Consider the following 26,947-nt stretch of genomic DNA (forward strand, 5'->3'; position numbering starts at 1 on the left):
TCCCCGGAAGCGAGTGCCGAGCTGAGGAAGATGGCGGCAGCGGCGGGCTCGGATGGCGGTAGCGGCCCAAGTCGGGGGCCGCCGGCTGCGAGGCCGCTCCTGCTACCCGCAGGGCCTGCATTGGTGGCCGGTGGGGACGAGCTGGTGGCCGCGGTTTGGCCGTACCGGCGCCTGTCCCGTCTACGCCGCCTTACGGTGCTGCCCTTCGTGGGACTCCTTTACCCGGCCTGGCTGGGCGCCGCGGCCGCCGGCTGCTGGGGTTGGACGGGCGGCTGGACCGAGGTCCCGGAGGCAGCTCTGCTCACCCTGGCAGCCATCGGGCTCGCGCACGCGCTCACCGTCCTCTCTGGCCACTGGTCCGTGCACGCGCACTGCGCGCTCACTTGTGCTCCAGTAAGTGCACGCGCGTCCGGGCGAGGTGGGGGGGGGGGGAAGAAGAGGGGAGTAGTGTAGGGTGGACTTTGGCGAGGAGGAGTGGGGGGCAGGCGCGGCACCTCCCTCAGGCCGCGTCCTTCTCCGCCTCCCCCGGGCCACGTCCTTCCCTGGCCGCTTTGCCGGAGTTGTGCTCCCCAGGCGGTCCCGCTCTCCCCCGAGCCTCCACGTGGTGTGTGTGATCTCCCCCCACCGCATTCCCAGGCCGGGCGGCTGCCCCCGGCCCTGCACTTTCTCCCACCACCTGGCCGGGGGGACGAGCCCCTTCTCCTCAGCGGAAGTGGCGGGACGGAGAGCCGGTGGGGGAGACCTCCTGGCCGCGGGCCGGAACTGTGTCCCGTGTGGCAGCCGGCAGCTGGTGCTCCGAACCGTGCTCCTGCTGCCCACGGCCGCCTCAGGTGTCCCCTGAGCGGGCCCGGCCACGGATACTCACCGGCCTTTCGAGAAACTTTATCTTTAGAGCGCCAGGAACAGAAGAGCCAGTGCTCAGAGTCTAGTCTTACGTCACCGATACTCCCTGTCCTCAGACCGAGGGGACGGCCCCCAAAAGGGCAGTCCTGGAGCTGAGAGCCAGGGGGGTCTGCTGCCCCAGGAACAGGTCAGGACCTTCCAGCCTAGAGTGGCGGAGGCTGCTGAAGAACCAGCTACTGCAGAACTTGCCTCTTTCTGTGGGTTTTTAAATGGCGTGCTTGTTTTCCCAACCCCGGACAGTGCAGGACTCCGCTGGAAGCCCCAGATCTCTGGCCCTGAAGTCTTGTTATTTACAGGAATACGATCACAGCAAAGCGACCCTGGTGAAGGTGGTCCCCACCCCCAACAACGGCTCCGCGGAGCTTGTGGCCTTGCATCGGGATGAGGTAAGGAAGCACCGGAAGCTCCCATGGGGTCTGCAGCCACCCCGTCCGGGAGACCCCCCCCCCCCCACGCACATAATAACCCTGAGCTCTTCCTCCAGGGAGAAGGTGGGCAGGAAGTGCTGTCCTTTGAGTTTCAGAAGATCAAATACTCCTATGACAGAGGGGAGAAAAAGAAGTTCCTTCCAGTGTCCTTTCCTGTGGGAAGCCCCTTCTCCTGCTACCAGAATGCTCGGGGCTTTCAGGAAGATTCAGAAATTCGAGCAGCTGAAAAGAGATATGGTACCAACAAGTGAGTTTGCTCACCCCGGAAAAATGATCTTTCCTAAGAGGGACTTCTTATCTTTTCTGTATTCTGTTAGTTCTGCTGGTACCAAGCTAATCGCTGCCTTTGAACTGGGTGATACGCCTCTCTTCAGGAGCCCCAGACTGACTATTGGCAGGTCTCCCTTATTCCTGGCGCTTGCTTTTCTAGTTTGCCCTGTGCTCCAGTGTCAGACTCATCTTTCCAGAGCATGGAACATACTCAGCACCATCACATGTGGTCTCTGGCTTTCTTGGATGCTGCAGTGACACTCTCCTGCTTGTAAACTAACTTTCTTTCTTTCTTTTTCTTTCTTTCTTTCGCAATTGGGCTTAAGTGATTTGGCCAGGGTCATGCAGCCAGGAAGTGTTAAGTGTCTGAGGTTAGATTTGAACTCAGGTCCTCCTCACTTCAGGACTGGTGCTCTGACCACCTAGCTGCCCTAATCATAAACTTTTAATGACTTTCTATAGCCTACGAGCTCTCTGCACTCCTTGGTCCTGTGCATGAAATTGTTACAATCTGACCTTTATGTATTGCTGTTCCCAGCTACAAATCTTCCAACTCTAACCAAATTGTATCCTTATTCTCCCTCCACCCACCCCAATGCTGTGAGCATTGCTCATCTTTCCTGCTCTTGCTTATAATTACCCCTCCGTGACCGGAATGTTTTCTTTCCTTGGTGTTTCTCTAAATCTTTTCATCCTTCAGCTAAAACCCCACCTATTTCATGGAGATTTTCTGATCACTCTGTCCTTTTGTGATCTCTTTCTCCCCTGAAATCCCCAACAATCTCTGCAGTTAGCACACTGTGCCCTCTATTTTTTTCTTCATCTTTGAAACTCACCTGGCCAATCAGACGTGAGCTCCTTGAGGGCAGAGCCCATGTCTTCCACCTTTATCCCCAGTGCCCAGCATGGTGCTCTGCAAAAGATAGGTTTCCATAAGTGTGGGTTGGGAATGAAAATACAGTGAAGAGCAGGCTCAGCCCAGGGAGAGATTTACTTTAGTGAGTCTAGGGGCAGATTGCCACTTATTTTTCCTAACTCTCATTCTGGACTAGAAGTTGGAAAGATACATCTCACAAGATTGTCAGCAGCTGGAGCAGTTGTTGAAGTGGGGGTTTCATTTGATTTGGGGGGGGGGCTGCCCTGCCATCCTTCAGAAGCCTGATGTTTCCTGGTGGGGTGGGGGGCTGGTCTCCTTTTCAGGGCGGAGATGGTGGTGCCTGAGTTCTCGGAGCTGTTTAAAGAGAGAGCCACAGCCCCCTTCTTTGTGTTTCAGGTAAAGGTACCTCTGTTGTCTCTGAGGTTCAGCCCCTGGTGCTAGGGCTGCTGTGCATGCCCTCTCCTCTCCAGTCCAATCCAACAAGCATTTATTAAGCACCTACTATGTACAGGGCACCGTGGTAAGCACTGGGGATCAAAAGACAAAATGAAAAACAGTTTCTTCCCTCAAGGAGCTTACATCCTATCAATGCTTATATTTTCCCTATTGGTTCACTTGGGGGAAAAAAAAATGAAACCTTGTTAGTTCAACCCTGGATTATTTGACAGGCACCTTAGTTTGAGGAATAAGCAGGCCAACTATTTCCCCATCTTCTGAAACCCCTGCCCTACCCTCCCAGGGGTCAAGGCTCTTTTTCCTGCCATAATTTTTGCAAATAAGACAGAATAGGCCTGATTGATCCCTGTGTCTCCTGGTCTTCCCCAGGTGTTTTGTGTGGGGCTATGGTGCCTAGATGAGTACTGGTACTACAGTGTCTTCACCCTCTCCATGTTGGTTGCCTTTGAGGCGTCCCTGGTACAGCAGCAGATGAGGAATATGTCAGAGATTCGAAAGATGGGCAATAAGCCATACATGATCCAGGTATGATATAGGATGAGCTAAAGTAGCTCAGCTTTATGGATAACTAGCTTACCCAAGAAGTCCTCTGAGCAAAACTCAAGGGGAGGAGTTGGTGATTTATATAGTTGGGTATAGTTAGACTTGGATTAAGATTGGAACTAGATGAAGATTAGAACTATGTTGTTCCTTATTCACCACTATTCTACCTCATTCTGGCAGGTTTATCGGAGCCGAAAGTGGAGACCAATTTCCAGTGATGAGATCATTCCTGGAGACATCGTCTCCATTGGTAACATTTTGGGTGCAAAGGGATCCAAGTTCCCAGACACAGCTTCTTCCCCCTCCCCTCTGTCCTCCTGACAATCTAGAGCTTATGTAGTCTAGTCACTTTCTTTTCTAGTTGAGGGAACTAAGATTTAGAGAAGGGGCTTCCAGATGGTGATGCATCAGTTTGGTGGTAGATGAAAAAAACCCACATGTTCCACCTGTCCTTGATTATCTTGAGATATTTACTTTCCTCCATGTCCTAGGGACAACTGGGCCTTCTTGTTTTTGCTTTGTGTATGGTGGTCAGGGAGTCGTGATTCCAATGGGCTCTGTCTCCTGGTGATATCCCTCTTTTCTAATAGGTCGCTCCCCACATGAGAATCTCGTCCCCTGTGACGTGCTGCTTCTTCGGGGCCGCTGCATTGTGGACGAAGCCATGCTTACTGGAGAATCAGTACCCCAGATGAAGGTGAACTAAGAGAAATGGAAGTCCATCTGGGATATGGGGACTTGGGAGACAGTGAAGTACTGAAGGTCACCAGTGCTTTTATTACAGGAACCAATTGAGGACCTGGATCCAGACCATGTGCTGGACTTACAAGCTGATTCACGCCTCCATGTTATCTTTGGGGGCACCAAGGTTGTGCAGCACATTGCTCCTCAGAAAGCCACCACCGGGCTGAAACGTAGGTTGCTTTCCACCTCCCACGTTGGATCACATACCTATCAGGCGTTTGTCTCCCCTTGAAAATAGTTCTTGGCTAATGTTGTTCCCAATTGCCCCAATCTGGGTCTCACTTTCTCACTAGTTTTGATCTATATTTACAGTCTATGCAGCTTGGATGGGTTTAAGTATGTGTACATGAACAATAACGAGGTGATCTCTGAATTATCCATGCTTCTGTACTCCATAGGACTAATAAGGATAATCAAAGAGATTTTCCCAACTTCTCACTGTAGCTCATGTTTTTCTCACCCTCTGAGTGATAATATAAAGTATGTGACAGTTGGTAACAGGTACTGGGTAAATTCAGGCTCTGCAGATGAGAAGGGGTTTCGCCTTCCTCTGGAGATCACACAACTTTTTAATTACCTGGTTGTCTCCTGCAGCTGTCGACAATGGTTGTGTGGCCTACGTTCTAAGGACTGGCTTCAATACATCACAGGTAACAGCCATATGGTGAGGTGGCTGGGAGTGTGATGTAGCCATAGGTTCCAAGTGGGGAAGCAGGGAGGAGGGAGTCTGTCTTCCAAATATGCCATCGGTCAATTTAAGGTTAGATCCTTGAGGCCAAAAGAAAAAGAATTGCTCTGCTCTATATCTGAAAAAGAGCAACGCTTTTCAACTTTACTACCTATTTTAAAGAATCTTTATTTTACCTTTTCCAGGGCAAACTGCTTCGCACCATCCTTTTTGGAGTGAAGAGGGTGACTGCTAACAACCTGGAGACTTTTATCTTCATCCTCTTCCTACTTGTCTTTGCAGTTGCAGCAGCAGCATATGTTTGGATTGAAGGTAAACGGCCCTGATCTCTGGACCTTGAGATTTGGCCAGGCTTGACTTACATTCTTTGCTTTGGCCCTGACCCTGATAATGCTCACCATGTTATCTGTTTCCTATCCAGGCACTAAGGACCCCAGTAGGAACCGGTATAAGCTGTTTTTGGAATGCACTCTGATTCTGACTTCAGTTGTGCCCCCCGAGCTTCCCATTGAGCTGTCTCTGGCCGTTAACACTTCTCTCATTGCTTTGGCCAAACTCTGTGAGTCCCCTGGGTGGATGTGGGTGGGTAGGAAGAGGCTGGCCCGCCAACCCCAGAGGCCTTCACTTCCTCTTGTTTCTCGCAGACATGTATTGCACCGAGCCATTCCGCATCCCCTTTGCTGGAAAAGTCGAAGTGTGCTGCTTTGACAAAACAGGCACCCTCACCAGTGACAGCCTTGTGGTTCTCGGTGTGGCTGGGCTCAAGTGAGTAACCAGGGGAGGGCTGATCTGTGTGTGTGGGGGGGAGGATAAAAAGCCTGATCCAAGACTGAGGGACCTTAATGTCTTATGTATAGATGACAATATGGCAATCAAGGGCATAACTAGAGTGGTCTAAGACAGATTCCAGTGCCTCCAGTGCCTGTGGTAGAGATTTGTTGCTGATGGTCCAGAATGGCATGTCACCCTCAGTAGAGAGCTTGTTCAGTCTTTCCCATCTTCCTTAGCTCTATGATTTCCTGTTGTTCAAGGCTTTCCTTAGAAAAGCTGGCTCTTAGGAGCCTGACTAGCATATTGGATGCCTAGCTATCCCTTTGGGAAAATACACTTGTTGGGGGGGAGGTTGGGAGAGGCACGTGCAGCCCTGTCTCCACACTGTAACCTGGCTGGCTGTTTCCCATCGTTGCAGAGATGGGAAGGAGGTGACGCCAGTGTCCAATATTCCTGTAGAAACACACCGGGCCCTGGCCACATGCCACTCCCTAGTGCTACTGGATGATGGCTCCTTGGTAGGAGATCCTCTAGAGAAGGCCATGCTGACAGCTGTAGAGTGGACTCTTACCAAAGGTGAGTAGGCACTTGATGTCACTAGTTATTCAGGGACTAGCTTGGGAGTGAGCACATGAGAGTGAGTTCTCCTGTTGGGCCGTGGCTAAGGGGTGGAGGTTCAGGTTGGTTCGGAGCAGCCTCATTGGAGACCATAGTAGCAAGGCTGGGAGGCAGTGGGACGTGAGAGTGGATTTGGGATGGAGGGGTGGTATCCTTGCTGCTTAATGAGTGAAACCCCTCAGGACTCCTGCTTATTTGTTTCCAGATGAGAAAGTTTTCCCCAGAAGTATTAAAACTCAGGGACTGAAAATTCACCAGCGCTTTCATTTTGCCAGTGCCCTGAAGCGAATGTCCGTGCTGGCCTCCTACGAGAAGATGGGGTCCACTGACCTGTGTTACATCGCTGCAGTGAAGGGGGCCCCTGAGACCCTGCATCCCATGGTGAGCACCACCCTGGTGCTTTCCCACAAAGCTGACCATGTACCTGAGACAAGAGAGACTCAGGCACTACATGGGTTCCTATTGTTCTGGAGTACATCTGGGGGGCTACTGGCCATATGGCCAGAGACCTCTGTGGATGCGTTGGTCAGTTTATAAATTAAATTTTTCTTTTTCTTCTAGTTTTCTCAGTGCCCGAGTGATTATCAAAGCATTCATACTGAGATCTCCAGGGAAGGAGCCCGTATCCTTGCTCTGGGATATAAGGAATTGGGCCATCTCACTCATCAGCAGGTATCCAGTCTTCCCACTCTTCTGTGGCATAAAGTAGAAGCTCTGGGGTGTAGTAGTAGTAGTAGCTGCCTTGTTTGCAGTTCAGCCTTGTCTCCACTACTTTAGCTAACCTACCTTCTGCCTAGGTACGAGAGGTCAAACGTGAAACTCTTGAATGCCACCTGAAATTTGTGGGTTTCATCGTCGTCTCCTGCCCACTCAAAGCTGATTCCAAAGCTGTGATTCGGGAGATCCAAAATGCATCACACAGGGTAGGGCTGCTTCCTTTTTTGAGACCTTTAACCCTGCTCCATATCTGCCCCTATTCATACTTCTTAGAATTATAGAAACAGAACTAAAAGGCTCCTGGCAGACCATGGAATCCAATCTTCCCAGGCTTATCCAACTATCTGAGGCTACATTTGAACTCAGATCCTCTTGGTTACAGACCCTTTGTTGTATTGATTGTGCTACAAGCTGTCATTTCCCCCTCCTAGCTCATTCTGGATAGTCCCCTTATAAGCCATAATCTATCCCTCCAGGTGGTCATGATCACAGGTGATAACCCGCTCACAGCCTGTCATGTGGCCCAGGAGCTGCACTTCATTGAAAAGGAGCACACGTTAATCCTACAGGCCCCCACGGAGAAAGGTAAGTTTTGGATTCTGTGCAAGTGACAGGATGTCCCCTGTTGACCCCTAGTGGCAGGAATCAGTGTGGTCCAGGAGGTGTAGAGCAAGGGTGTGTCCTGAGGGGCCTCCTGCAGGGCCACTCAAACTCTGGGCAGACTGCTTGTTTACCAGATTTTGACTAACCAGTCTCATCAGTTCTCTATTCTACATGTTGTTCTTGAATCTCTTTTGTGTCTCTATGGCTAGAGAAACGATACTCAAATGTTTCAGTTAAAGTCAATATTGGTGTAATTTATGCTGAGTAACTCAGAAAAGTGGTTTCAGAATAATTAGAAGCAATTATTAAACTCTTACTATTTGCTGAGAAGATACATCATACCTATATTTGAAAAGCTATCAGTCTAGTAGGAGGAAAAAATAGCAACACAAATCAGATTGGATTTGTCCTTTAAAAGAATTTTTTTAAAAAGTGTTCAGGGAAGTATAAAGAGGAAAGTTGCTGCGAGCCAGGCAGGTGCTGGGAAGATGTCTATGTTAGAGGTGGCATTTGAACAGGGCTGAAAAGAAGTCAGAATTAAAAATCTAAAGAAAGAAGATATTTCAGGCTTGGGAAGAATCTGAGCAAACACATTGAGGTGAGAACACAGCATGTTTCAGGAAGAGAGTTATCCTGGTTTGATTTGAAACTTCCTGTGTGAAGAAAAATCATAAATCAGATTGTGATTTGGATGGAACCTCAGAAACCGTCAAGTTTCAGTTTTGCCTGGAAAAAGACCTCTAATTAGCCTGTCTATCCTCTGCTTTAAGACCTCTAATGAGGGAAAAGCTCACCACTGTTGCCTATTCCACTTAGAGACAACTCTTGATTTTTAGAAAATTTTTCCCGTATGTGAAACTGAAATTTGTTTCTGTAACTTGCACCATTGTTCCTGGCTTTGCCATTTGTAGCCACACTGAACAAGTGGTAATACTTCCTCCTGATAGCCCTGCAAATCCTAGAATACAACTTCTTCCTTTTTCCCCCCTTCCAAGTCCTCTTCTCCATGCTTAGCCCTCCCCATTTCCCTCCAGTCCTTTCCTGCGCTGACTTCTAGTGCCTTCAGTCTCTTTGTTGCCTGTCTCCTAGAGACACTGGCATGTAAGTGACCTTCCTAAATGGTGGTGCCCACAATTCAACAGTATTCTGTGTTTGATCAAAGTACATTGAAGCCAGATTATTCACTCACTCTGGGTCTTGTGCCACTGAATAATGAAGCCCAAGGCCATGTCAGTGCTTGTTTTGTTTTGCTTTCTTTTTGACTGCCAAGTAACACTGATTCATTGTGTTTGATGCCTTAAGATTCACAGATTGTTTTCACATATCTAGATATTCTCTCCCCTATTTCATGTTTATGAAATGAATGTTTTTAATCCTATAGAAAATACTACATTTATAAATCCTTGTTAAATTTTGCTTTATTGAATTTAGTCACCAAACTGTCAGTCAGAGCTGTATTAATTACCCTTCCTGGTTTCATGGTCAAGTCATTGATAAAAAATTTGAAATTGTCCACGACCAAAATTTGAGATTTTAATACTGCCAGGTTTTCATTGGCCCATTAATAGATAGTGAGACTCTGATTTCAGCCAGTTCTGAGTCTCCCTGTCTGTCACTTCTCCCAAACATCATTTGACTCTCACCTACAGGACACGACTGAAAAAGTCAGGGGGAGTCAGATGTAGGAAACTTAAAGTAACCTTAGTTGGTAGGCATTAGGAAGCCACTTGCAGGTAGTTTAGCTAAGAAATTATCTGGCCATTTTTATTTCTAAGGAAAGTTATTCTGGAAGCTGTACCAAGACAGTTTTGGAAGAGACTGGTTGGAGTTGGGAAGAACTCTGAAGGTATCAGCATTGCAGGAAGGTAGAAATGAGGGTCGGTCCTCAGTGAAGGCTGGTAGTACTGGGGAGAGATAAAGGGAAGAGAAAGGATTCAGGAAGTGCTGCAGAAGTAGACTCAATGGAATCTGGTACTGGACAGACAAGGAAGAGAGAGATGAATAGCCCAAAGGTTATGAATGTAGAAGACTACTGTGCTTTGATGCCATGGAGATGTAAATGTTGCTGTTAGAAGGGTTGTCGGAAACAAGATAAGTTTTGTTTTAGATGAGTTGAATTTAAAGTGCCAATGTCAGATCCAGATATAAATAGGTCAAGGCTATTGATGAAGATAGTTTTGTCTATGGGTAAATGACTTAAAATCATTACCAGCTAAGTTGGATGATTCTCAAGGCTCTGGTCCAATTCTTTTATTTACATTCCCAATGATCTCATCAGTTCCCATTGCTTAAATTATCATCTCTTTGCAGGTGACTCAGATCTATATATCTGATCTTTTTCTTGAATGCCAGCCCTTTGTTAGAATCTCTCCATTGGGATGTCTCATAGGTATTTCAAACTCAACATGTTCAAAGCAAAGCTTATTTTATTTCCTTCTAACTTTTCCTGTTTCCATGTTCGGTACTACTCTGCCAGTCACTTAGATTTACAACCTTAAAGTCCTCCTCAAGGCTTTCATTTAGTTAAACCCACCAACAGCTTTTCAGGTTCTAGGTCTTGTCAATTCTCTCTCTCTACAATGTCTTCCTTCTCATATTCTGTTCAGCCTATTTCAAATCTTCATCACATTTAATTAATTATTCTTCCAGTTTTCATTTCCCCCCCCCCCCCACTGCAGTTCATCTTTTACACAGCTTTTAAACTTTTTATTATTAAAGCATAGATCTGACCATGTCATTCCCCTCCTCATAGATCTGTAATGACTCCTTGGACTTTCTCTGGAATGTAATACAAACTCCTCAGCCTGATACTTAAGCTTTCTTTCCACAGCAAAGCTCCTCCATGTACAATCTTCCTGTTACTTTCCTTCATATAATCATCTTTCAGAATCCCTTTCCTCAGAGCATACATCCCACCTAAGCCTTTTCTTGATTCTGTCTTGCTGTTAGTACTCTCTTCTCAAAGTTACTTGATATAATTTTGTATATTTTGTATTTATCTTTCCATAAATCTTGTATCCTTTTCTTTCTTGTAAAACAAAGCTCCTTGAGGTCTGGGAACTTTATCTTTGTGTATGCATGATACTTTGTGCAAAGTTGGTGCTTTAGTAAATGTTAGATAGAACTGAATAGAAACTAGCAATAGAGTATTTGACCTTTTTAGGAATGAATTTACTTAGTCGCAAAATGAAGTTAAACATAGTGGTAAATGGTCTGATAATATGATTCTAAATTTGGTTTGGTGACTTGTGAAGATGGGGAGAGACTTAAATGCAAGGAGAGAGGATAGTACAGTAATCCAGACATAGTAATGAAGACTTTCACTGTAGTGATAGGGTCAGCAAGATTTTGTATTTGAATATATATAGGATGGAGGAAAGGGATAGTGGTGACAGTGGTAGAAACCTTTAAGTAGATTGATTGGGTGGAGTTGGAGTAAATGGAGAGATAAAGATCCTAAATTTAGCCATGTACAGTTTTTGAGATGCCTATGGGATATTTAATCCAAAAGATACTTAATAAATTCCTTATGCTAGTCATTGGCATTTATAGAAAAAAACATCCCTGCACTCAGAGAACTTATTTAAGTAAATACAAAATAATTTGAGAGAGGAGAAAGCTTTACCCTAGTGATGGTTAGTAAAGGCTTTAAGCAAGCACAGATTATACTGGGCCTTAAAGGAAGGCATAAATTTCTGCAGACAGAAAAAAGGAAGGAGGGAATTCTAGCCATGGGCTGCAGGGGCCATGGCAGGGCCAGAAGGGAAAGGCTGAGGTGAGACCAGTTTGGCTGTAGTGGATTTTTTGTGATAGAGAAATAAATTGAAAGGAGGCAGATTATAAAATAATCTTGTTTTTAATTCTGAATTTAGCCAACACCAAATAAAATGAACATTCCCACATACAAAGTAACATTTTTTTTAAAAATGTACATGAAACTGTGAGTTTCTGTTTTCTGCAGCTTGCTTTTCCTTGTATGTAATCATTTTAACACGTAGCCTTCAAAGTTGTCCTGCTTGTCTGTTTCCTTCTGGTATTCTCTTAGTGTACTTAGTGACCTTTTGTTTGTTTCTTTTTTTTACAACCCTGTTTTTTCAAAATCTTTTTTTCTCCCCTTTGTCATGTTATCAGGTTACCTCATTCTTTATCTGTTCATACAAATCTTCCCAGGTTTCCCTGAAACTCCCTGGGAAAGACTTTAAATTCCAAGGTGATAAGTGAGTATTTTAGCTTAGAAGTAATAACCACTGAAGATGTTTTAGCAGGATAACAATGTTAATCCTCTGATTTAGGAAAAGGATTTTGATAGCTCAGACAAAAATGAGTTAGAGATTAGAGATTGGAAACAGCATAGAAATCCTTGAGGAAGCTATTGCAGGAGCTCAGGCTATTGGAAATAATTCAAAAGGATTGGAATGGGTAGATTCAGGTGTCTTCTTTATAAGGATGTTCATTGAAATGCTGGAAGCCAGAGGAGTTGCAGGACCAAGCCTTGGAGGTCAAGCCATAGGTGATGATCCAACAAAGGCTGAGAAGGAATGGTAGGGAAGAGTAAAGGGTCCCAAAAATTGAGGGAGGAGAAAGAGTAGTCCAAAGCTATAGACATAAGAACTAAGAAAGGGTCAAAGAGATAGAAAATAGAGTAAAATCTTGTATGGGAGAAGTGATTTTTTTTTTTTTATGGATAAGGAATGTTTGTAGGCTGTAGAAAAGATGCCAGTAAATGAGAAAGAAGAGATGAGTAAGAGTAGGCTCCAGAAATAATTGAATAGATGGAATTGGGATCCAGAGCACAAGTAATTGATTTGAACGATTTTAGCTGAAGTGGGGGAATGGGAAGATGAACAGGCTTACAGTAGGGAGCTTAACTTTTCTCAATAAAGTTAGAGGGCTTGAAGGAGTAAACAGTAGTCATAGTATAATGTGTACTAATATAATGGTAGTATAATAATAAAACAATAAATAAGAGAAAAGTTAAAAGATCCTTTTAAGACAGTGAAAACCATTTGACAGTCAACATAAATTTGTAGTCAACATAGTCCACACAATGGAGTGAGTTTGTCTAGAGGTATTGATTGGAAACATGGGAACTTGCTTATTTGTAGCTAGGGACTTGAAACTAAGAAGATGCCCATGAATTGGGATGGTCAAACAAAAACATGGTAAGTGAATTGCAACATAAGAAATGATGAAAGAACTAGTTTCAGAAAAACTTATGAGACTCGTGTTGACTTAGGCAATGGGTAAGTAAAACCAGGAGAACATCTGTACAACATTGTAAAGAAAAAATACCTTTGGAAGATCTAAGAATTCTAGTCAAGTCAATAACCAACCAAAATTCCAGAAGCCCAATGATGGAATGCTGTATCTCTGGAGTATAAGGATGGTTTTTGAATGAGGTCAATGAGGGAGTTCATTGTGCTATATTTTACATAATCATTTGTAAAAATTTTAAAAATTTTTTTATGAAAGCTTTTTATTTTCAAAACATATGCATAGATAATTTCCAACATCTACCCTTGTAAAACCTTGTGTTCCAATTTTTTTTCCCTCCCAACCTCTACACCCCCTTCCCTAGAAGGTAATTAACCCAATATATGTTAAACATTATGTGATCATTTATAAAGGTTTTTCTTTTTCTTGCTTTTTTTTTTTTTGGGAGGTGGAAGGTGATTGGTGAGGGAAAGAAAGGAAAATAGCAAGAACTGACAAAAAAGAACAAAGAAAAAATAGGGTAATTAAAGCATTTTTTAAGTGCACAGAAGAAAACAATGAAGGCCAGAAGAAATATAGATGAGCATAGTTATTTGGTTAATTAAATATATACTTGAGAGGCAAATTGCATGTTACAAAGATTCACAGTTTCATCTAAATTCCTCTTTCTCTGTTCTTTTTGCAAGTGGAAATACTCGTTTCCTTTATAAGAAATTTAAAGTAAAGGAAATATGGAAACTTGGATCCAAGGAAGGAGATAAAAATTTAGGAATTATTTGCATAGTGGTGGAAGTTGAAGACAAGATTATTTGTTCTGTGAGAGAGAATATGGAGGGTCTGAGGTTAGAAAGAAAGGGAGCCAGCAAAGAGGTTAGAGAAGAAAGGCTTAGGGACAGGAGAATCACTAAGGCTCATAGCATCCCAAAGGCCCAAAAAGGAGAGCATTCCCATCTAGTTACCATGTGGCTCCTGATGTGTTGCAGGCTCCGAGTGGCAGTGGCAGTCCATTGATGGCACCATCACCCTCCCACTTATCCAGAGCTCCACAAAGGAGTTGACTTCAGATTACGCATTGTGCCTCACAGGGGATGGCCTTGCCCACCTCCAGGCTTCTGACCATCATTACCTGCTCAAGCTCATTCCCCACGTACAGGTGTTTGCCCGAGTCGCTCCCAAACAGAAGGTGATCTTGGAGCCTGGCTAGGGGTTGGGGAGAAGGGACCATTATAGGCTTTCCTCTTGCTGATCACTCCCCCTCCTGTCCTAGGAGTTTGTCATCACTAGCCTAAAGGAGCTTGGCTACGTAACCCTGATGTGTGGGGATGGCACCAATGATGTTGGGGCATTGAAGCATGCGGATGTGGGTAAGGGAAAGGGTGGTGGGTAAGACCCCTGAATAGGGAGTCATGTATCTGCCTACCTATAGAGCTTCTAGTGTAAGGGTGTGGGGGACAGTGGGAACTCATTGAGAGGAAGTTTTATTTGTTCAGGTGGCATGGTGGATTTCTAGGAAGTGTATGGTTATGACTAAGTTGTGTGATTGTTCCTATAACCAGAATACTTCACACTCTTCCCCATAGTCCCCAATATCTTCCATTAGGGAGGGGAGGTGCACATATCCTCCTTTCCCAGCTTTTCTTGTACCTTTCAGGGGTTGCTCTATTGGCCAATGCCCCAGAACGGTTATTTGAAAGGCGGCGAAGGCCCAGGGATGGTCCCAGCGATGGGAGACTCCCTCTGAGCAGTGGCAGCAGTGTGAGGATGAGCTCAAGGCTGGTTAAACATCGGCCTGCACGGGAGGAGCAACTGAATCTGCAGCGAGTATGTGAGATGACCAAGGCAGTCTAAAGAAGGGGCTGGGGTAGGCATTGGGCCGCTTTGAGCCATGACATGGGTTTGTTTGTTTCCCTATCTGCAGGAGCGACTCAACCAGGTGCTAAGAGATCTAGAGGAGGACCATGCCCCTGTTGTAAAGCTGGGAGATGCTAGCATAGCAGCCCCCTTCACCTCTAAGCTCTCATCTATTCAGTGCAGTGAGTATCCAGGCCCCAAGGCACATAGTATTTACTCACACTTCCTGACTTCCCCTTACCAGTAGAGACTAGCTCCTCATCCACTGTTCACTCATTCATTCTCCCTAGTCCATTTTGATGCCCAACTGCATCCCTGCCTCCTCCTGGATTGACCCCTAATACTAGGTGACTCTTCACTGCTGTCTCCTCAACCACTAGCCCCTGCTGATCTTCTCTCTAATCTTATTCCTTCAAGGATAGAAGGTTTTTTGGTTTTTTTAAAAAATGTTTGCTCCTGAGAGCCTGACTCAGATCCTCTCCTCTTCTTCCTCTCTCCCAGTCTGTCATGTCATCAAACAAGGCAGGTGCACTCTGGTGACCACACTACAGATGTTTAAAATCCTTGCACTGAATGCACTCATCCTTGCCTATAGCCAGAGTGTCCTCTACCTGGAAGGGGTCAAGTTCAGTGACTTTCAGGCCACACTGCAGGGCCTGCTGCTGGCTGGCTGCTTTCTCTTCATCTCCCGCTCCAAGGTTTGTGGAGGTGATAGAGGCAAGCAGATAATTGTTGTGGGAGACAGACAGGGGAAATACGCCTTGTCTGCATGGAGCAGAACTGCTGCAGTCAGTACAGAAAGGATGGGGGTCAAAGACAAGCACAGAGAGTTGTTTTTTAATCCTGTGAAGTCTAAAGCATTTTGAGGGCTATGGGGCAAGGGTTAAAGCCTTCTGAAAGAGGTGAGTTGTAACTGAAGGAAACAGGTGTATTCTCTTTTTGCCCTTGGGAGTCTGGGTTCTGTCCTGCTTCCTTCTCTCCAGAGCAAGGATGAGCAGAGACCTTTCTAACCCTCCAGCCCTTGAAGACACTGTCCCCAGAGCGGCCGTTGCCCAACATCTTCAACCTGTACACTGTCCTCACCGTGCTCTTGCAATTCCTCGTGCACTTTCTGAGTCTCATCTACCTGTACAGGGGGGCTCAGGCCCGGAGCCCTGGCAAGTGAGTAGTTGTGCCTTCCTCTTTGTCCTCCCCCTAATAACTCTTTAGAGAATGATGACTTCCATCCTAATCCATGTCTACCGAGTCCTAATCTTCCCCTCTTCTCTAGGAAAGAGGAGTTTGTGGATTTATACAAAGAGTTTGAGCCGAGCCTGGTCAACAGCACTGTGTATATCATGGCCATGGCTATGCAGATGGCCACTTTTGCCATCAACTATAAGGTGAGGCCTCTCTTACTGAATTGACCCCATAGGATCCACTCCAGCCCTCTAGGGCCCCCAATTTCTACCAATGTACCTTCCCCTACAATACCAGTCCTGGGAAGACCCTAATTCTCACCAAAACCCTACCCCACTGACTACCCTGAGCCCCAGGAGGTGGTTAGGGCAAGGGGTTTGAGTGACCCTGGCCTCCCTCAGGGTCCCCCATTCATGGAGAGTCTTCGGGAGAACAAGCCCCTTCTGTGGAGCCTTGGTATATCCACTGCTGCTGTTGCTGGTCTCCTGTTGGGCTCCTCCCCTGACTTCAACAGCCAGTTTGGGCTTGTGGACATTCCTGTGGAGGTAAGGACAACCTCCATTCAAGCTAGTTCTGACTCTGGTGCCCCACTTTAGTCCTTGGAGTTTCCCCTACCCCCAGTGAACACTGACCTCTTAAAGCCTTCTAGTCCAGACCCTTGGCATTCTTTCCATCCCATTCCATTCTCCCAAAGATCCCAGGGAAGTTGCTAGTAGAGTCAGTTGGATTCTCTCCCTCTTCTAATGTTCTTTCCACATCCTCCAGTTCAAGCTGGTGATTGCTCAGGTCTTGCTGTTCGACTTCTGCGTGGCCCTTCTGGTAGATCGTCTCCTTCAGTTCTTCTTGGGGAGCCCGAAGATGAAAGTGCCTTCATGAGCCTGAATCTAAGGCCCTCCTTCCCAGGACCATGGACAGGCGACCATGTCACCCCAGGATGGGGGCCTGGATGAGCCCAGACTCCAGGGAGGAGCAGTGACCACCCCCTGCCCATCAACATTCTAAGTGATGTTCTAGGACAGACTTAAGTGGGAACCTTTTGTACTGTGGCCCCCTGCTCTATTCCCTCCCCCTTTGGTAAATAAAGCGGCATCAGCGTATTTTAAAATTAACATGAGACTCAGCTGTCTGTTGTTGTCATGGGATGAGAGATTTAGAACTTTTTTGAGTGGAGTTCCCGGATTGGGGAAGGGGGAGGGGGAGGCAGACAATGCAGACAAGTGAAGCTACCTCAGCCTGCTTGGCTGGTTTCTGTAAGGCTTCCTTCCTCACCCAGAGTCCCACCCTCTGTCCATTCCCAACAACTGGTCTAGCTGGTACCTCCTGAGCAGCTGTTGAACCCATTTGGCCTGCATTAACTCTCCCCGAACTTTTTTTTTTTAATGGCAAGAGGTCTCTTTTTTTTCCCCCTTATGACTGGAGCCAACAAAAAGTGATCTAGATCCTTCTCCCCGTCATAACTTCTCCCTCCACCTGCCGATGGCTGTGGCAGTAACAGAACCAGAAGAGTGGGCCTCAGGGGGACGCCTGACTCCCTGTCCCAGATTCCGAGCCCCACCGCAGAGCCTCCCCTTCTCTTTACGAGGTTCCTCCCCTGCGAGGCTAGTTCCCAGCCAGGGAGGGGTTAATCTTAGCTTGGCAGCCAGGATCTGGAATGTGGCCCAGCCACCCTGAACATGACCTGGCTGGGGCAGCCCCCTGGGAAAGCTACCTGGGACGGGATCTCGGGCTCCTGGTGACCTCCGAGTTCTCGGGAGGCCGGGGCCGGCCGGGCCAGTGCCACTGGCTCCCCGAACTCCCGGGCGGCCCATGGGCCATAAGCATCGGGAAGCCATGAGCCGCGCTGGGGCTGGCGGGGAGCCCCCCGCGCCAGCCGGGTGCCCGGGCCCCGCGGAGGTGTCTGCTCGGGGGACGGCTGGCCTGGACCCGGGCCCGGGCTCGCCAGGCCAGCTCCGCCGGCTCTCGGCGCACTTACGCCACATCAACGGGAAATTCCTCAACTTTCGGGCGCTGTACCGGGAGGGCTGTGAGTGGTGGGGCAGGGGAGGGAGAGCGGCCGACAATGGGGGTCACACCCGCCGAGCGGCGATGAGGGGACTGCCTGGGCCGGACCTCACACCGTCTCCTCCGCAGGCGGGGCCGGGTCTGAGCCTCTAGAAACTCACCTCAGTGACCTGCTTCAGGCAGTGGCCGAGCTCCAGACCCGGTTCCCGGTGCTGGCGGGACCTTACGTCCGGGGGGCTGCCGCGGCCCTAGTCCAAGCAGTGCAAGGTGAGGGGGCGGGGACTCAGGTGAGGGCGGAGTCTGGGGCTCCGTGGGCGGGGCTGAGCACGCTTGGAGAAGCCGGGTGTAAGTGGGTGAGGGAGTCTATCGGTGTCAGTGTCTGCGAGGAGCGGCCCAGGCCCGGCTCCCGGCCGGGTTCCGAGCTGCGGTGGGACCTGCGCTGGCCATGCCGGCCTGCGAGCAGACAGTCACGGACTCGGGCCTGCTCGGCTTGAACCGGCACTTGGGGGCGGGGGCGAGAAACTGGGGGCACCGTGAACTTCCCGCCGGGCGTGTCCCCGCCCTGTGCAGGGGAGGCGGGTCCCCATACGGAAGCAGGAAGCCTGGGGGGCGGGGGAGGGGAGAGAGGGCCCCTACCTTTGCTGCGTCCGGTCACCTCCACCGAGCAGCCCTCTGGGCCTGCACCTGGAGCCATGGAAGGAGCCCAGCTCGGTATGAGGGGGCATGAGGTTTCAAGTGGCCCTCTCCTCCTTTCCCCACAGCCGCCCCCTCCTCACCCTCATACCGGCCCTCCCCCATCCGGTTGCTTAGGTGGGGAAGTGGCTGCTTCTGCTTCTGCTGAAGCTGGAATGGGGTGGGGGAAGGGCCAGCGACTTCCCCCCCCCCCCACCCTTGTGTTAGCTTGTGTGCAGGTATGTGTCTGTGTGTCTGTGTGTGTGTGTGTGTGTGTGTGTAAGTGCACACCGTGCCCCAGGGTGCACACACGTGTGAGTGTCTGTGCATCCGTGAGCTCCTGGAGCCCTGAATCTGATTTAAAACTCGGTCCGGAAGGCAGACAGAGACCCGGGTCCCAGTCTTTCCGGCCCTGAAATTCCTTCAGGCTCAGGAGCACCTGCTTCCAGGTGGGCTGTGTGCAGGGGGCGCGTTGGGATGTGTACAACTAACATCCCTTTTACACTCCTTCCCCACCTCCAGGTCTCCCCCAGACTCAGGGTACTGAGAACAGAAATCGGTACAGTGACATCTTCAGGAGCCTGGACAACCTGGAGATTTCTTTGGGAAATGCGTGAGTCTGGGGGCATGAGAGGAAGGACCGGAGGGTGAAAGATACACCTCCAGCCCATGTTGACCCTCTAAATCCCCCAAACCCCAAACCTGCTACGATCCCCACCCCCACAGAAAGATCAGCCCGAGGACCCTAACCTACCTCCACCCCTATTCCCACCTCCAGGGCTGTGGAAATGCTGGTTGGAGACCCAGAACCTTTGCATGACTCTGAGCCCGGAGTAGAGGTAAGAGGAAAAGGAGAGGGAAGGGTTGGATTTGGTGGTACTTCCAAGAATTCCTACCTAGATCCTAGGCTAGGATTCAGAGTCATTGACCACCGGCCAAACGCTGGGCTTTTCTCCTAGACTAATGAGACCCAAAGCTGGAGCAGCTCCCTCCCTGGAGGTCCCATCCCCCTCACAGGTAGAGGCTGGGGTCAAGGGCTGGAGTCTGGGTCAGGTTAAGGATAGATTGGGTTGATCTCTTCAATTGACCCTTTTTCCTAAGGGGAGGAACTGGACACCCGGCTTATACGGAGTGAAGGAGGCGTGGAGGCTGCCCTGGATTATGCCAAAATGTGGAGCAGACACATAAAAGAGATTCTAAACTGGACCGAGAAGAGAGCAAGCTATGGTGATTCCTGGCCAACCCCACCCTGCCCTTCACCTCTGGCCCCACCCTTGGTCTCTCCTCTGCCTCTGGACACTGTCTCTAACTTCTGGACCCCAGTGTTTAGTACAGCGTTTTAACCTTCTCAGCTTCCCCCTCTGACACAACTCTTAACCTTAGACTTCCTTTTATTTTTCCCTGTCCAGAGCTGGAATTTTCCAAAAATATCATGAAACTTGCTGAGGCAGCAAAGGCCTCCCTGCAGCAGCAGGTATGTCCCTTTAATCCTAGTCAGTCATTCCCCTCTCTCTCAGCTCTGCACCCCCCTCTCCCCTCCCCCAGTCTCTCTTCTTTCAAAGGAGAGACCACAGGCCTAGGGATCAGGAAAGCGGCATTCGATTGTGGCTCTCCGGCCAGTCTCCCTGGGGGTCACTTAGGTGGTCTCTGAGGTCACATGCAGCTTTATCAGTCTGTTGTTTTTTGCTTTCTCTCTTGATTTCTGCGCCTTCCCCAGCATCCTCCAGGACCACTCCGAGACATCTATGGCCTCTTCCTTGAGCAGGACTTCAGCCTGGGAGACCTGACGCTGCAGCTACTGGCACAGCAGAAGCATAATTATTACCAGGTCTGTGTTTGTGTGTCCGTACAGATGTGGGCATTCGCAGGCGCCCCCATCCCCATGGACTCCTCCTAGAAAGAGTCGAGCGGGTTGGGGTGCCGAGAGCTAGAAGTCTTTCTCAGAGAAGTTCCCCTCTGCCCTGTTCTCTGTCACTACAGCCCCTGGTGGCTCAGAGGAACGAAATAGAGAAGAGACGGAAAGAGATGAAGGCCCAGTGGGTTCGTGAACAGAAGAGAATGGTGAGGGGGGAACCAGAGGGGAAGGAGGTTCCTGCTCACCCCTGACCCCTCCCATCCCTGACCCTGACCTCTGACCCCAGAATGAAGCAGTGCTAACCTTGCGGCGAGCTCGGCTCCAGTACCTACAAAGGAGTGAGGACGCCCAGGCTCGCATCTTGGGCCTTCCCGAGGTTCCCAGCAAGCAGCAAGAGCGCCGGCGCCGTTCACGGGAGGATGCCCAGGCCAAGGTAGGGTCCCGGCCTCTGCCCTTGCTCAGTAAGACCTCCCGCCATGGCTCCGTTTCCTCTCACTGTTTCCCTTCCCTCTCCATCCCTCGGTTCCCCCAGGCACAGGAAGCTGAAGTTCACTATCAGGCCTGCATCCGGGAAGCCAACCTCCGACAGCGGGATCTGGAGGCCACAAAACAGAAAATTGTGTCCCGTGTCCGGAAGATGTTGCTTCGGGGGGATGTGGAGCTCAAGAAAGTGAGTGTTGGGATGGGGGTGTCTGAGATATGTTGCCTTGGGGAGCACTGGGGGCCTCTGAAAGTCTGAGAATATGGAAGAGGGACAATTTCTGAGCATCTGAGGGCTCTCTGTGCTTCTCTAGGTGTCCTTGTATCTCTTCAGCCTCCGAGGGGATCTAGCCCAACGAGGACCTCAGGGTTTCTCAGCACTTAGCGAATGCTGCATGCCCTTTGAGCCTGGGCAGCGGTACCTTGAGTTTGTACAGACAATGTGGCCAGAGCCACCTCCTCCAGCCCCACCAGATTTCTCCTTCCAGGAGTTTGTGACCTCAGCACATGGGTAGGCAATGAGTCTCTGGGTCAATCATGAGGGGATGGGCTGTACCTGGTGGGTTAATACTGGGTCAGGAGAAGAGAGGATTCTCATGACTGACTGGGCTCAGCCACCCCTCCATAACTTCTTTCAGCTCCCCTCTGGATGCTCGAAAGAAGATGCCATCACAGCAATCCTTACAGTCCAACGAATCCTTATCGGAGCTCAATCTCTGGGAGGATCCTGGGGACCATGGTGAGGGTAAAGGAATGAGCGGGGAAATTTTTTTGGAGCGGAGATGGGAGTGAAGTAAGAAAGATTTCTACCCACAGCCTGCCTTCCTCTCTACCTAGGGAGCCTGGGCATCTCTCTGGGGAGCGATGTGGACAGTGTAGGTGGAAGCAGTGAGACTCGGTCCCTGGATTCTCCTACATCCAGCCCTGGTGAGGCTTTAAAGTTGGACGTCATCCTTTAAGCCCCATAGGTTTGGAAAAGTGAGAACTTCTCTCTCATCACCATGACTAACCCCCGTAGACTCTAAATTCTCAAAGAGAGGGGAATTAGGGGGCCATATCTGGGGTGATCCTAACCTGAATATCCCTTCCCTACTGATCCTGCAGAGCTGGGAGATGGAGTGGACAATGAGGCAGTTTGCCCCTTTAAGAAGTGGCCACTGTCCAGTGCAGCCCAAACTCACCGTTTCCGAAAGCTTCGAGGCCCAGCCAAGTGCCGTGAGTGTGAGACCTTTATGGTCAGCGGGTTCGAGTGTGAAGAGGTATTGTCACCCTGACTTCTCTCCGACCCTTTGCCCCTTGTTGACGCTCAGCCTCTCCATGATTCCTGGTGACTCTTCAAACCTTTCTGCTCCTCCAGTGCTCTCTGGCTTGCCACAAGCGTTGCCTGCAGTCCTTACTGATCTTGTGCGGCCACAGGAAGCTCCCAGCCCGAACTCAGCTCTTTGGGGTTGACTTTCTACAGCTGCCCCGGGACTTCCCAGAGGAGGTGCCCTTCTTGGTCATCAAATGCACTGCTGAAATCGAGCACCGTGCCCTCAGCATACAGGTTCCAAGTCACTTCTGTTTAATAAGCACTTAAGTACCTACTGTGTGTTAAAGTATTGTAAGGGGATGCAGTGACAAAGATGTCAATCCCAGCATTTGAGAAACCAACATGTACACTAAAAAATTAAAATATATATTAATTGGGGAAGATAGTGGTTGTGGATTAGCAATTAAGGAGATCAGCATAGCACTTGAGTAAAAAATTTTGAAGGAAACTGGTGATCTTGTTGAGGATGAATTGGGGAGGGAGTATATTCTAGGTATAGGGGGAGGGAAGAACAATCCTGATTCCAGCCCTGGTTCAGGCCTTGATTTCTGGATTCCCCTAGCCAGACCTTGATCCCTGAGATAACCCTCTGACCCTTGACTTCTGAGTATCTTCTGATAGATCAAGTGACCTCTTGGTTTCATGACTTCGAACTTCATTCTTCAGGGTATTTACCGGATCAGTGGATCCAGGGTTCGAATGGAGAGGCTCTGTCAGGCCTTTGAAAATGGCTGGTCTTTGGTGGAGTTGTCGGGTAACTCTCCCCACGATGTCACTGGAGTACTCAAGCACTTCCTTAAGGAGGTGGGGCAGATGGGAAGGGACATCAGGGAGCCAAGGAGGATGGTGGGGGGCTACATTTGGCTACTAGATTTGGGAGACAAGGCATTGAAGTCAGGTGGGGAAGATGGGAGTCCATGAGGGATAGGAGGGTGAAGCAGCAAAACAAAATCTCTTCTGCGGGCAAAGCCAGAGCACACTTTTCTTCCAGCTCACAGATCCTCTCATCCCCTCCCAACTCTATGGTGCCTTCATCTCTCTGGCTAAGACCCTGCAACCAGGGGTATCATTAGATGCCCCAAGGATCTCTGAACCTGAACTCAGTCTTGACTCCATCCCCAATGCTGATCCTGTGATTGAAGCTGTCAGTGCCCTGAGAACTCTTTTGAGAGAGTTGCCTGACTCTAACTACAATACTCTCCGACACCTAGTGGCGCATCTGTTCAGGTAGGGTTGGGTCTGGTGCTAAGGTCAGGGGCTAAGCGGAGGTCGCTAGATAGCAACCTCTGAACTCAGGTCTTCCTCCAGGGTAGCCTCAAGGTTTGAGGAAAATAAGATGTCGGCCAACAATTTGGGTATTGTGTTTGGGCCAACACTGCTCCGGCCACCAAAAGACCAGGGTGGGATCAGCACCAACCCAGTGGCCTGCCTCCTGGACTCAGGATACCAGGCCCAGATGATTGAGTTCCTCATCGTCCACTATGAGCATGTCTTTGGCATGGAAGAACTCCCTCCGACCATGGCAGAAATATCTGACTCTGGACCTCTGGAACCTGCCACACAGACCTCTGCTGAAGAGGAGACTGGGGCTTCAGGGGTCCAAGCATCATCTGATGAGGTAGGCTCCAGTTCTAGTCAGGTTCCAGCCCCCTCTATCACACAACTTCTCTGGAAGTCCTGTACACTGCCAGAGAGTCTGGGTTGAGTCAAGGGAAATGATGAAACAACAGTATAAGGGTATTGGGGGAGGGGAACGGGAACAGTGGGGTAACAGGGAAGAACAAGTAATATGCTAACAGCCCAGGGTGGGGAGTGGTGACTGTGTCTATACAGTGGCTATAGAGGCTGCAGTGTTAGAGAGGATAGGGGAATCATATAACTATAGAAGAAATGACTTTCTAAAAAGAATCCCACAGGAAATGGGGAGTGGTACCTCCTACAAATGTGATAGATGATGAAAGTACAAACTTACCCAAATTTCAGCAGACCTGAGGGATTGTTTTATATTATCAGTGAAATTTTCTCAAAAAATGGTTAAGTTTTTGTGTAAATTCTGCTAAGGGGAGAAATCATTGGCTTTTCAAGAAATTCCCAAAAGATTTCCAAGGAATAGGGAAAGAATGAAATTTGTGAAAGGTCCTGAATATTCTTGATTCTAACAATGTGTTGGAGTCTGTCCTGGGCCAGATTCACTGAGTAAGAACCCATCCATGTGTGTCCATGGCTAAGGTTAGACTATGAGTCTGCCTCAGGAAAACTCAGGATTTCTCTATTTCTGTTCCAGTGTATAGATGCTTTTGTTCTTGGGCTTGATTTTTGGGATCTTTGTTTTGGGCTAAATCCTCTGACTCACCAGGTCAGCACCTTTGGGTCTCTGTTTCAGTTTGGGTTGCTCTGTAGTTCTATTCTGGATTCAGTCTCTAGTTGTCTATCCTGGATCAGATAGGGATCTCTTGGGTCACACTGATGCTTCTCTTCACAGATGTCACCATCCAAAGGTGACCTTGTTGAGTGGGTCACTGGGAACTCCTCAGAAGAGAGAGGAGAAGGTGAGTGTAGTAGTCAAAAGACGGTTGGGAGTATTTTGAACTTTGAATCGTGGAATTCTTAGGTGGATCTGGCTCTATGTCAAAGATTTGGGATTATTTTGAGAGGTAACTAAGGTTGAGACCACTGATATCTTGAGCATCCCTGGGAGGTTTGGCATAGTTGTCCTAAATGGATTTAATTATGCTAAGTAATAACAATAGCTAGCATTTACATAAATTTGCAAAGCATTTGAAAGAGATTTTATTTTTATTTGAACCTGAGTTCAAATCTGAACTTAACTCTTCCTAGCTGTGTGATCCTGGGAAAATCACTTAACCGCAATTGTCTCAGCAAAAAATTAGCAAAAAATAAACAAAAAAAACATAGGTAGTAAGTTTCAATTAGATCTTACCTATTATATTCCTGACTCCAGAGGCAGTTAGATGCTCAGGGGCCTGAATTCATTTATTTTCTTGTTTGCCTTAATCCACTGAAGGAGATGGCAAACCACTCCAGAATTTTTACCAAGAAAACCCCATGGACAGTATGGTTCATAGAGTCACAAGTCTAATCCAGTCTGACATAACTGAATCATTCCTGATCCAGATCCATGAATCTATCCACTTGAGCTACCTAGGTGCCTAAAGAACTGAGAGTATTGGAACTAGGGATAATTGTGGGGGCCTAGAAGTACATATTTCAGAGAATAATTCCCGAGGAGTGTGTATATAGGGATAATTTTAGAAGATTTAGGGAGCTAGAACTAATCAGTCCCCTTTCCTCTGTCAGATTCCAATCAAGTTCGTGAGGAAACTCCACTAGGAACACAGTCCCGAGGCCACTTCAGTCGCCAGCCTGTGAAATATCCCCGGGCAGGGGGAATCAGGCCAGTTATTCACCAGTTGTCTAGTCTGGCCCTGGTGGCCTCTACGCTCTGTGAGGAAACTCCTATCAAGAACCGACATGAAAGCCTTCGAGGCCAGGGGCCCTGGGCCAACGCCTCCCCAGAAAGCAGTCCCCTTCGCCGAGCCAAACTGCCAAAGCACTTTGAGATTACCCAGGAAACAGCCAGACTTCTCTCTAAACTCCAGAGACAGGAGGTCCCGGATAGCCAGATACCAGAATGCTGCCCTGAGCCAGAGCCTCAATCCCACCCCCTGCTTTATCAGTCCCAGTCCCAACCCCAGTCCCAACCTGAGCTCCTGCCTCAATGTCCATCCCAGTCTGAGCTTCAGCCCCAGTTTGAAGAGGTTGAGGACCATTTGTGACATATTCCTTCCTTCCTCCATCCTGGAAACCTCAGGGTCAACACAGGTCATTTTCTGTCACTCAGAGCAGTGGAAGTGACCATATTCTCCTTCCTCTCACTGACCGTTGCTCTCTCTAGCAGTCAATAAATTTCCCTGCCTTCCTTGTTTCTGGCTGTCTGACTTGGGTTATATATGGGGCATAGGTGATTACCTAATCAGGGATCCAGGAAGTCACAGATTGGTATCCCTCCCTTACAGTCCTGAACACTTGATGAAGTCCAGAGCCCCTCTGAGGCTGGTGAGGGAGATGAGTGTGGTGAAGTGAGGCATGACAAAGGGAGAAGGGGGCACCTGAGGTGCCAGACTAAGAGAAAACACCCTCTCCACCCCACCCCTACCTCAGAGGGAAGCTGTGGAGCAAATTTCTCTGCCCTTAATTCAACAAGCATTTATTAAGTTTCTTAGTGTAACAGTAACTTGCTTTACGGTTACAAAGACAAAAAATAAAAGGAAATGCACCTTACCCGCCAAGTGCTTCCTTTCTACATAAAAATAAAGTATAAAAGAAGCCTTCTAGGAGCTCTTCCATAGGTAGGCAGTCACACTTGCCTCGGGCTCGGGCCCGGGCCAGGGCCAGGACCCGAGAAGTTGGGCAGGGCCGAGATTCTGCAGAAATCTCTGGGACCCGCCTCCTGCTTCCAGTCCCGCCCGCTCGCCCTGGCCCCGCCCATAGGGCCGCACGCGGAGAAACCGGCTCCAGGTGGTCTCAGGTCTCTGGCTCTGGGGAGGAAGGGGTTCCGGGCGACGAGGGGGGGCCCAGTAGCTGGGGTGGGGGGGTTGAGGATGGGGGGCTTGGTGAATTGAGCTCCGCGGCGGGCGCGGGACGGGAGAGTGTGTTGTAAGGGAGTTGATTGGGTGGGGAGGGGGCTCTGTGGCGGGCCTGGGATGGGAGAGAGGGCCGGAAGGGCTTTGTGAGGGGCGGACCT

At 48.7% G+C, this 26,947-nt stretch overlaps 3 protein-coding genes across 7 annotated transcripts in view; all 3 read left to right on the forward strand.

Annotated features, from left to right (window-relative positions):
• Positions 1–17: 17 nt before the first annotated feature.
• ATP13A1 (ATPase 13A1) lies at positions 18–16,971 on the forward strand. Its single transcript, XM_074261005.1, has 26 exons — positions 18–393; positions 1,200–1,289; positions 1,388–1,578; positions 2,802–2,874; positions 3,304–3,459; positions 3,658–3,727; positions 4,068–4,174; positions 4,262–4,391; positions 4,816–4,871; positions 5,095–5,221; positions 5,331–5,468; positions 5,554–5,674; positions 6,099–6,256; positions 6,504–6,679; positions 6,860–6,970; positions 7,096–7,221; positions 7,492–7,600; positions 13,816–14,015; positions 14,100–14,196; positions 14,484–14,653; positions 14,751–14,865; positions 15,185–15,381; positions 15,702–15,844; positions 15,954–16,065; positions 16,264–16,407; positions 16,628–16,971. The coding sequence occupies exons 1-26, from the start codon at positions 31–33 to the stop codon at positions 16,736–16,738; spliced, it is 3,591 nt and encodes a 1,196-aa protein (XP_074117106.1). The 5' UTR covers positions 18–30; the 3' UTR covers positions 16,739–16,971.
• Positions 16,972–17,566: 595 nt separating this feature from the next.
• Positions 17,567–26,128, forward strand: GMIP (GEM interacting protein). 5 transcript variants are annotated; one of them, XM_074261054.1, is made up of 21 exons: positions 17,567–17,885; positions 17,993–18,130; positions 19,058–19,148; positions 19,314–19,374; positions 19,495–19,552; positions 19,637–19,762; positions 19,945–20,009; positions 20,253–20,363; positions 20,516–20,596; positions 20,677–20,823; positions 20,923–21,060; positions 21,185–21,381; positions 21,509–21,615; positions 21,708–21,797; positions 21,975–22,129; positions 22,228–22,416; positions 22,849–22,986; positions 23,174–23,409; positions 23,491–23,800; positions 24,665–24,731; positions 25,501–26,128. In XM_074261054.1, exons 1-21 carry the CDS (start codon positions 17,669–17,671, stop codon positions 25,977–25,979), a joined length of 3,201 nt encoding a protein of 1,066 aa, XP_074117155.1. In that variant the 5' UTR covers positions 17,567–17,668; the 3' UTR covers positions 25,980–26,128. The 5 variants fall into 5 exon arrangements, with proteins under 5 accessions (XP_074117155.1, XP_074117137.1, XP_074117147.1 ...); XM_074261036.1 differs by lacking the exons at positions 17,567–17,885; positions 17,993–18,130 and adding an exon at positions 18,196–18,208 and having other exon boundaries at positions 21,509–21,609; XM_074261046.1 differs by lacking the exons at positions 17,567–17,885; positions 17,993–18,130 and adding an exon at positions 18,367–18,574.
• A 527-nt stretch (positions 26,129–26,655) lies between these two features.
• LPAR2 (lysophosphatidic acid receptor 2) overlaps positions 26,656–26,947 on the forward strand; it is a 4,967-nt gene continuing 4,675 nt past the window's right edge. Inside the window, exon 1 of the mRNA XM_074261212.1 lies at positions 26,656–26,731. The gene's annotated coding sequence lies outside the window, so the exon portion shown is untranslated. The remainder of the gene's footprint in view (positions 26,732–26,947) is intronic.

Source organism: Sminthopsis crassicaudata, chromosome 1, assembly GCF_048593235.1.
Source record: "Sminthopsis crassicaudata isolate SCR6 chromosome 1, ASM4859323v1, whole genome shotgun sequence".
Lineage (NCBI taxonomy): Eukaryota > Metazoa > Chordata > Mammalia > Dasyuromorphia > Dasyuridae > Sminthopsis > Sminthopsis crassicaudata.

Excerpts from the sequence above, each read along its gene's own strand:
- ATP13A1 (XM_074261005.1), top strand. The coding sequence starts at position 31 with ATGGCGGCAGCGGCGGGCTCGGATGGCGGTAGCGGCCCAAGTCGGGGG. Across the intron at positions 7,601-13,815 it reads ACAGGCCCCCACGGAGAAAG|GCTCCGAGTGGCAGTGGCAG; the intron begins GTAAGTTTTGGA and ends GATGTGTTGCAG. Across the intron at positions 14,866-15,184 it reads GCTCTCATCTATTCAGTGCA|TCTGTCATGTCATCAAACAA; the intron begins GTGAGTATCCAG and ends CCTCTCTCCCAG.
- GMIP (XM_074261054.1), top strand. The coding sequence starts at position 17,669 with ATGGGCCATAAGCATCGGGAAGCCATGAGCCGCGCTGGGGCTGGCGGG. Across the intron at positions 18,131-19,057 it reads CCTAGTCCAAGCAGTGCAAG|GTCTCCCCCAGACTCAGGGT; the intron begins GTGAGGGGGCGG and ends CCCCACCTCCAG. Across the intron at positions 21,382-21,508 it reads TTTGTGACCTCAGCACATGG|CTCCCCTCTGGATGCTCGAA; the intron begins GTAGGCAATGAG and ends AACTTCTTTCAG.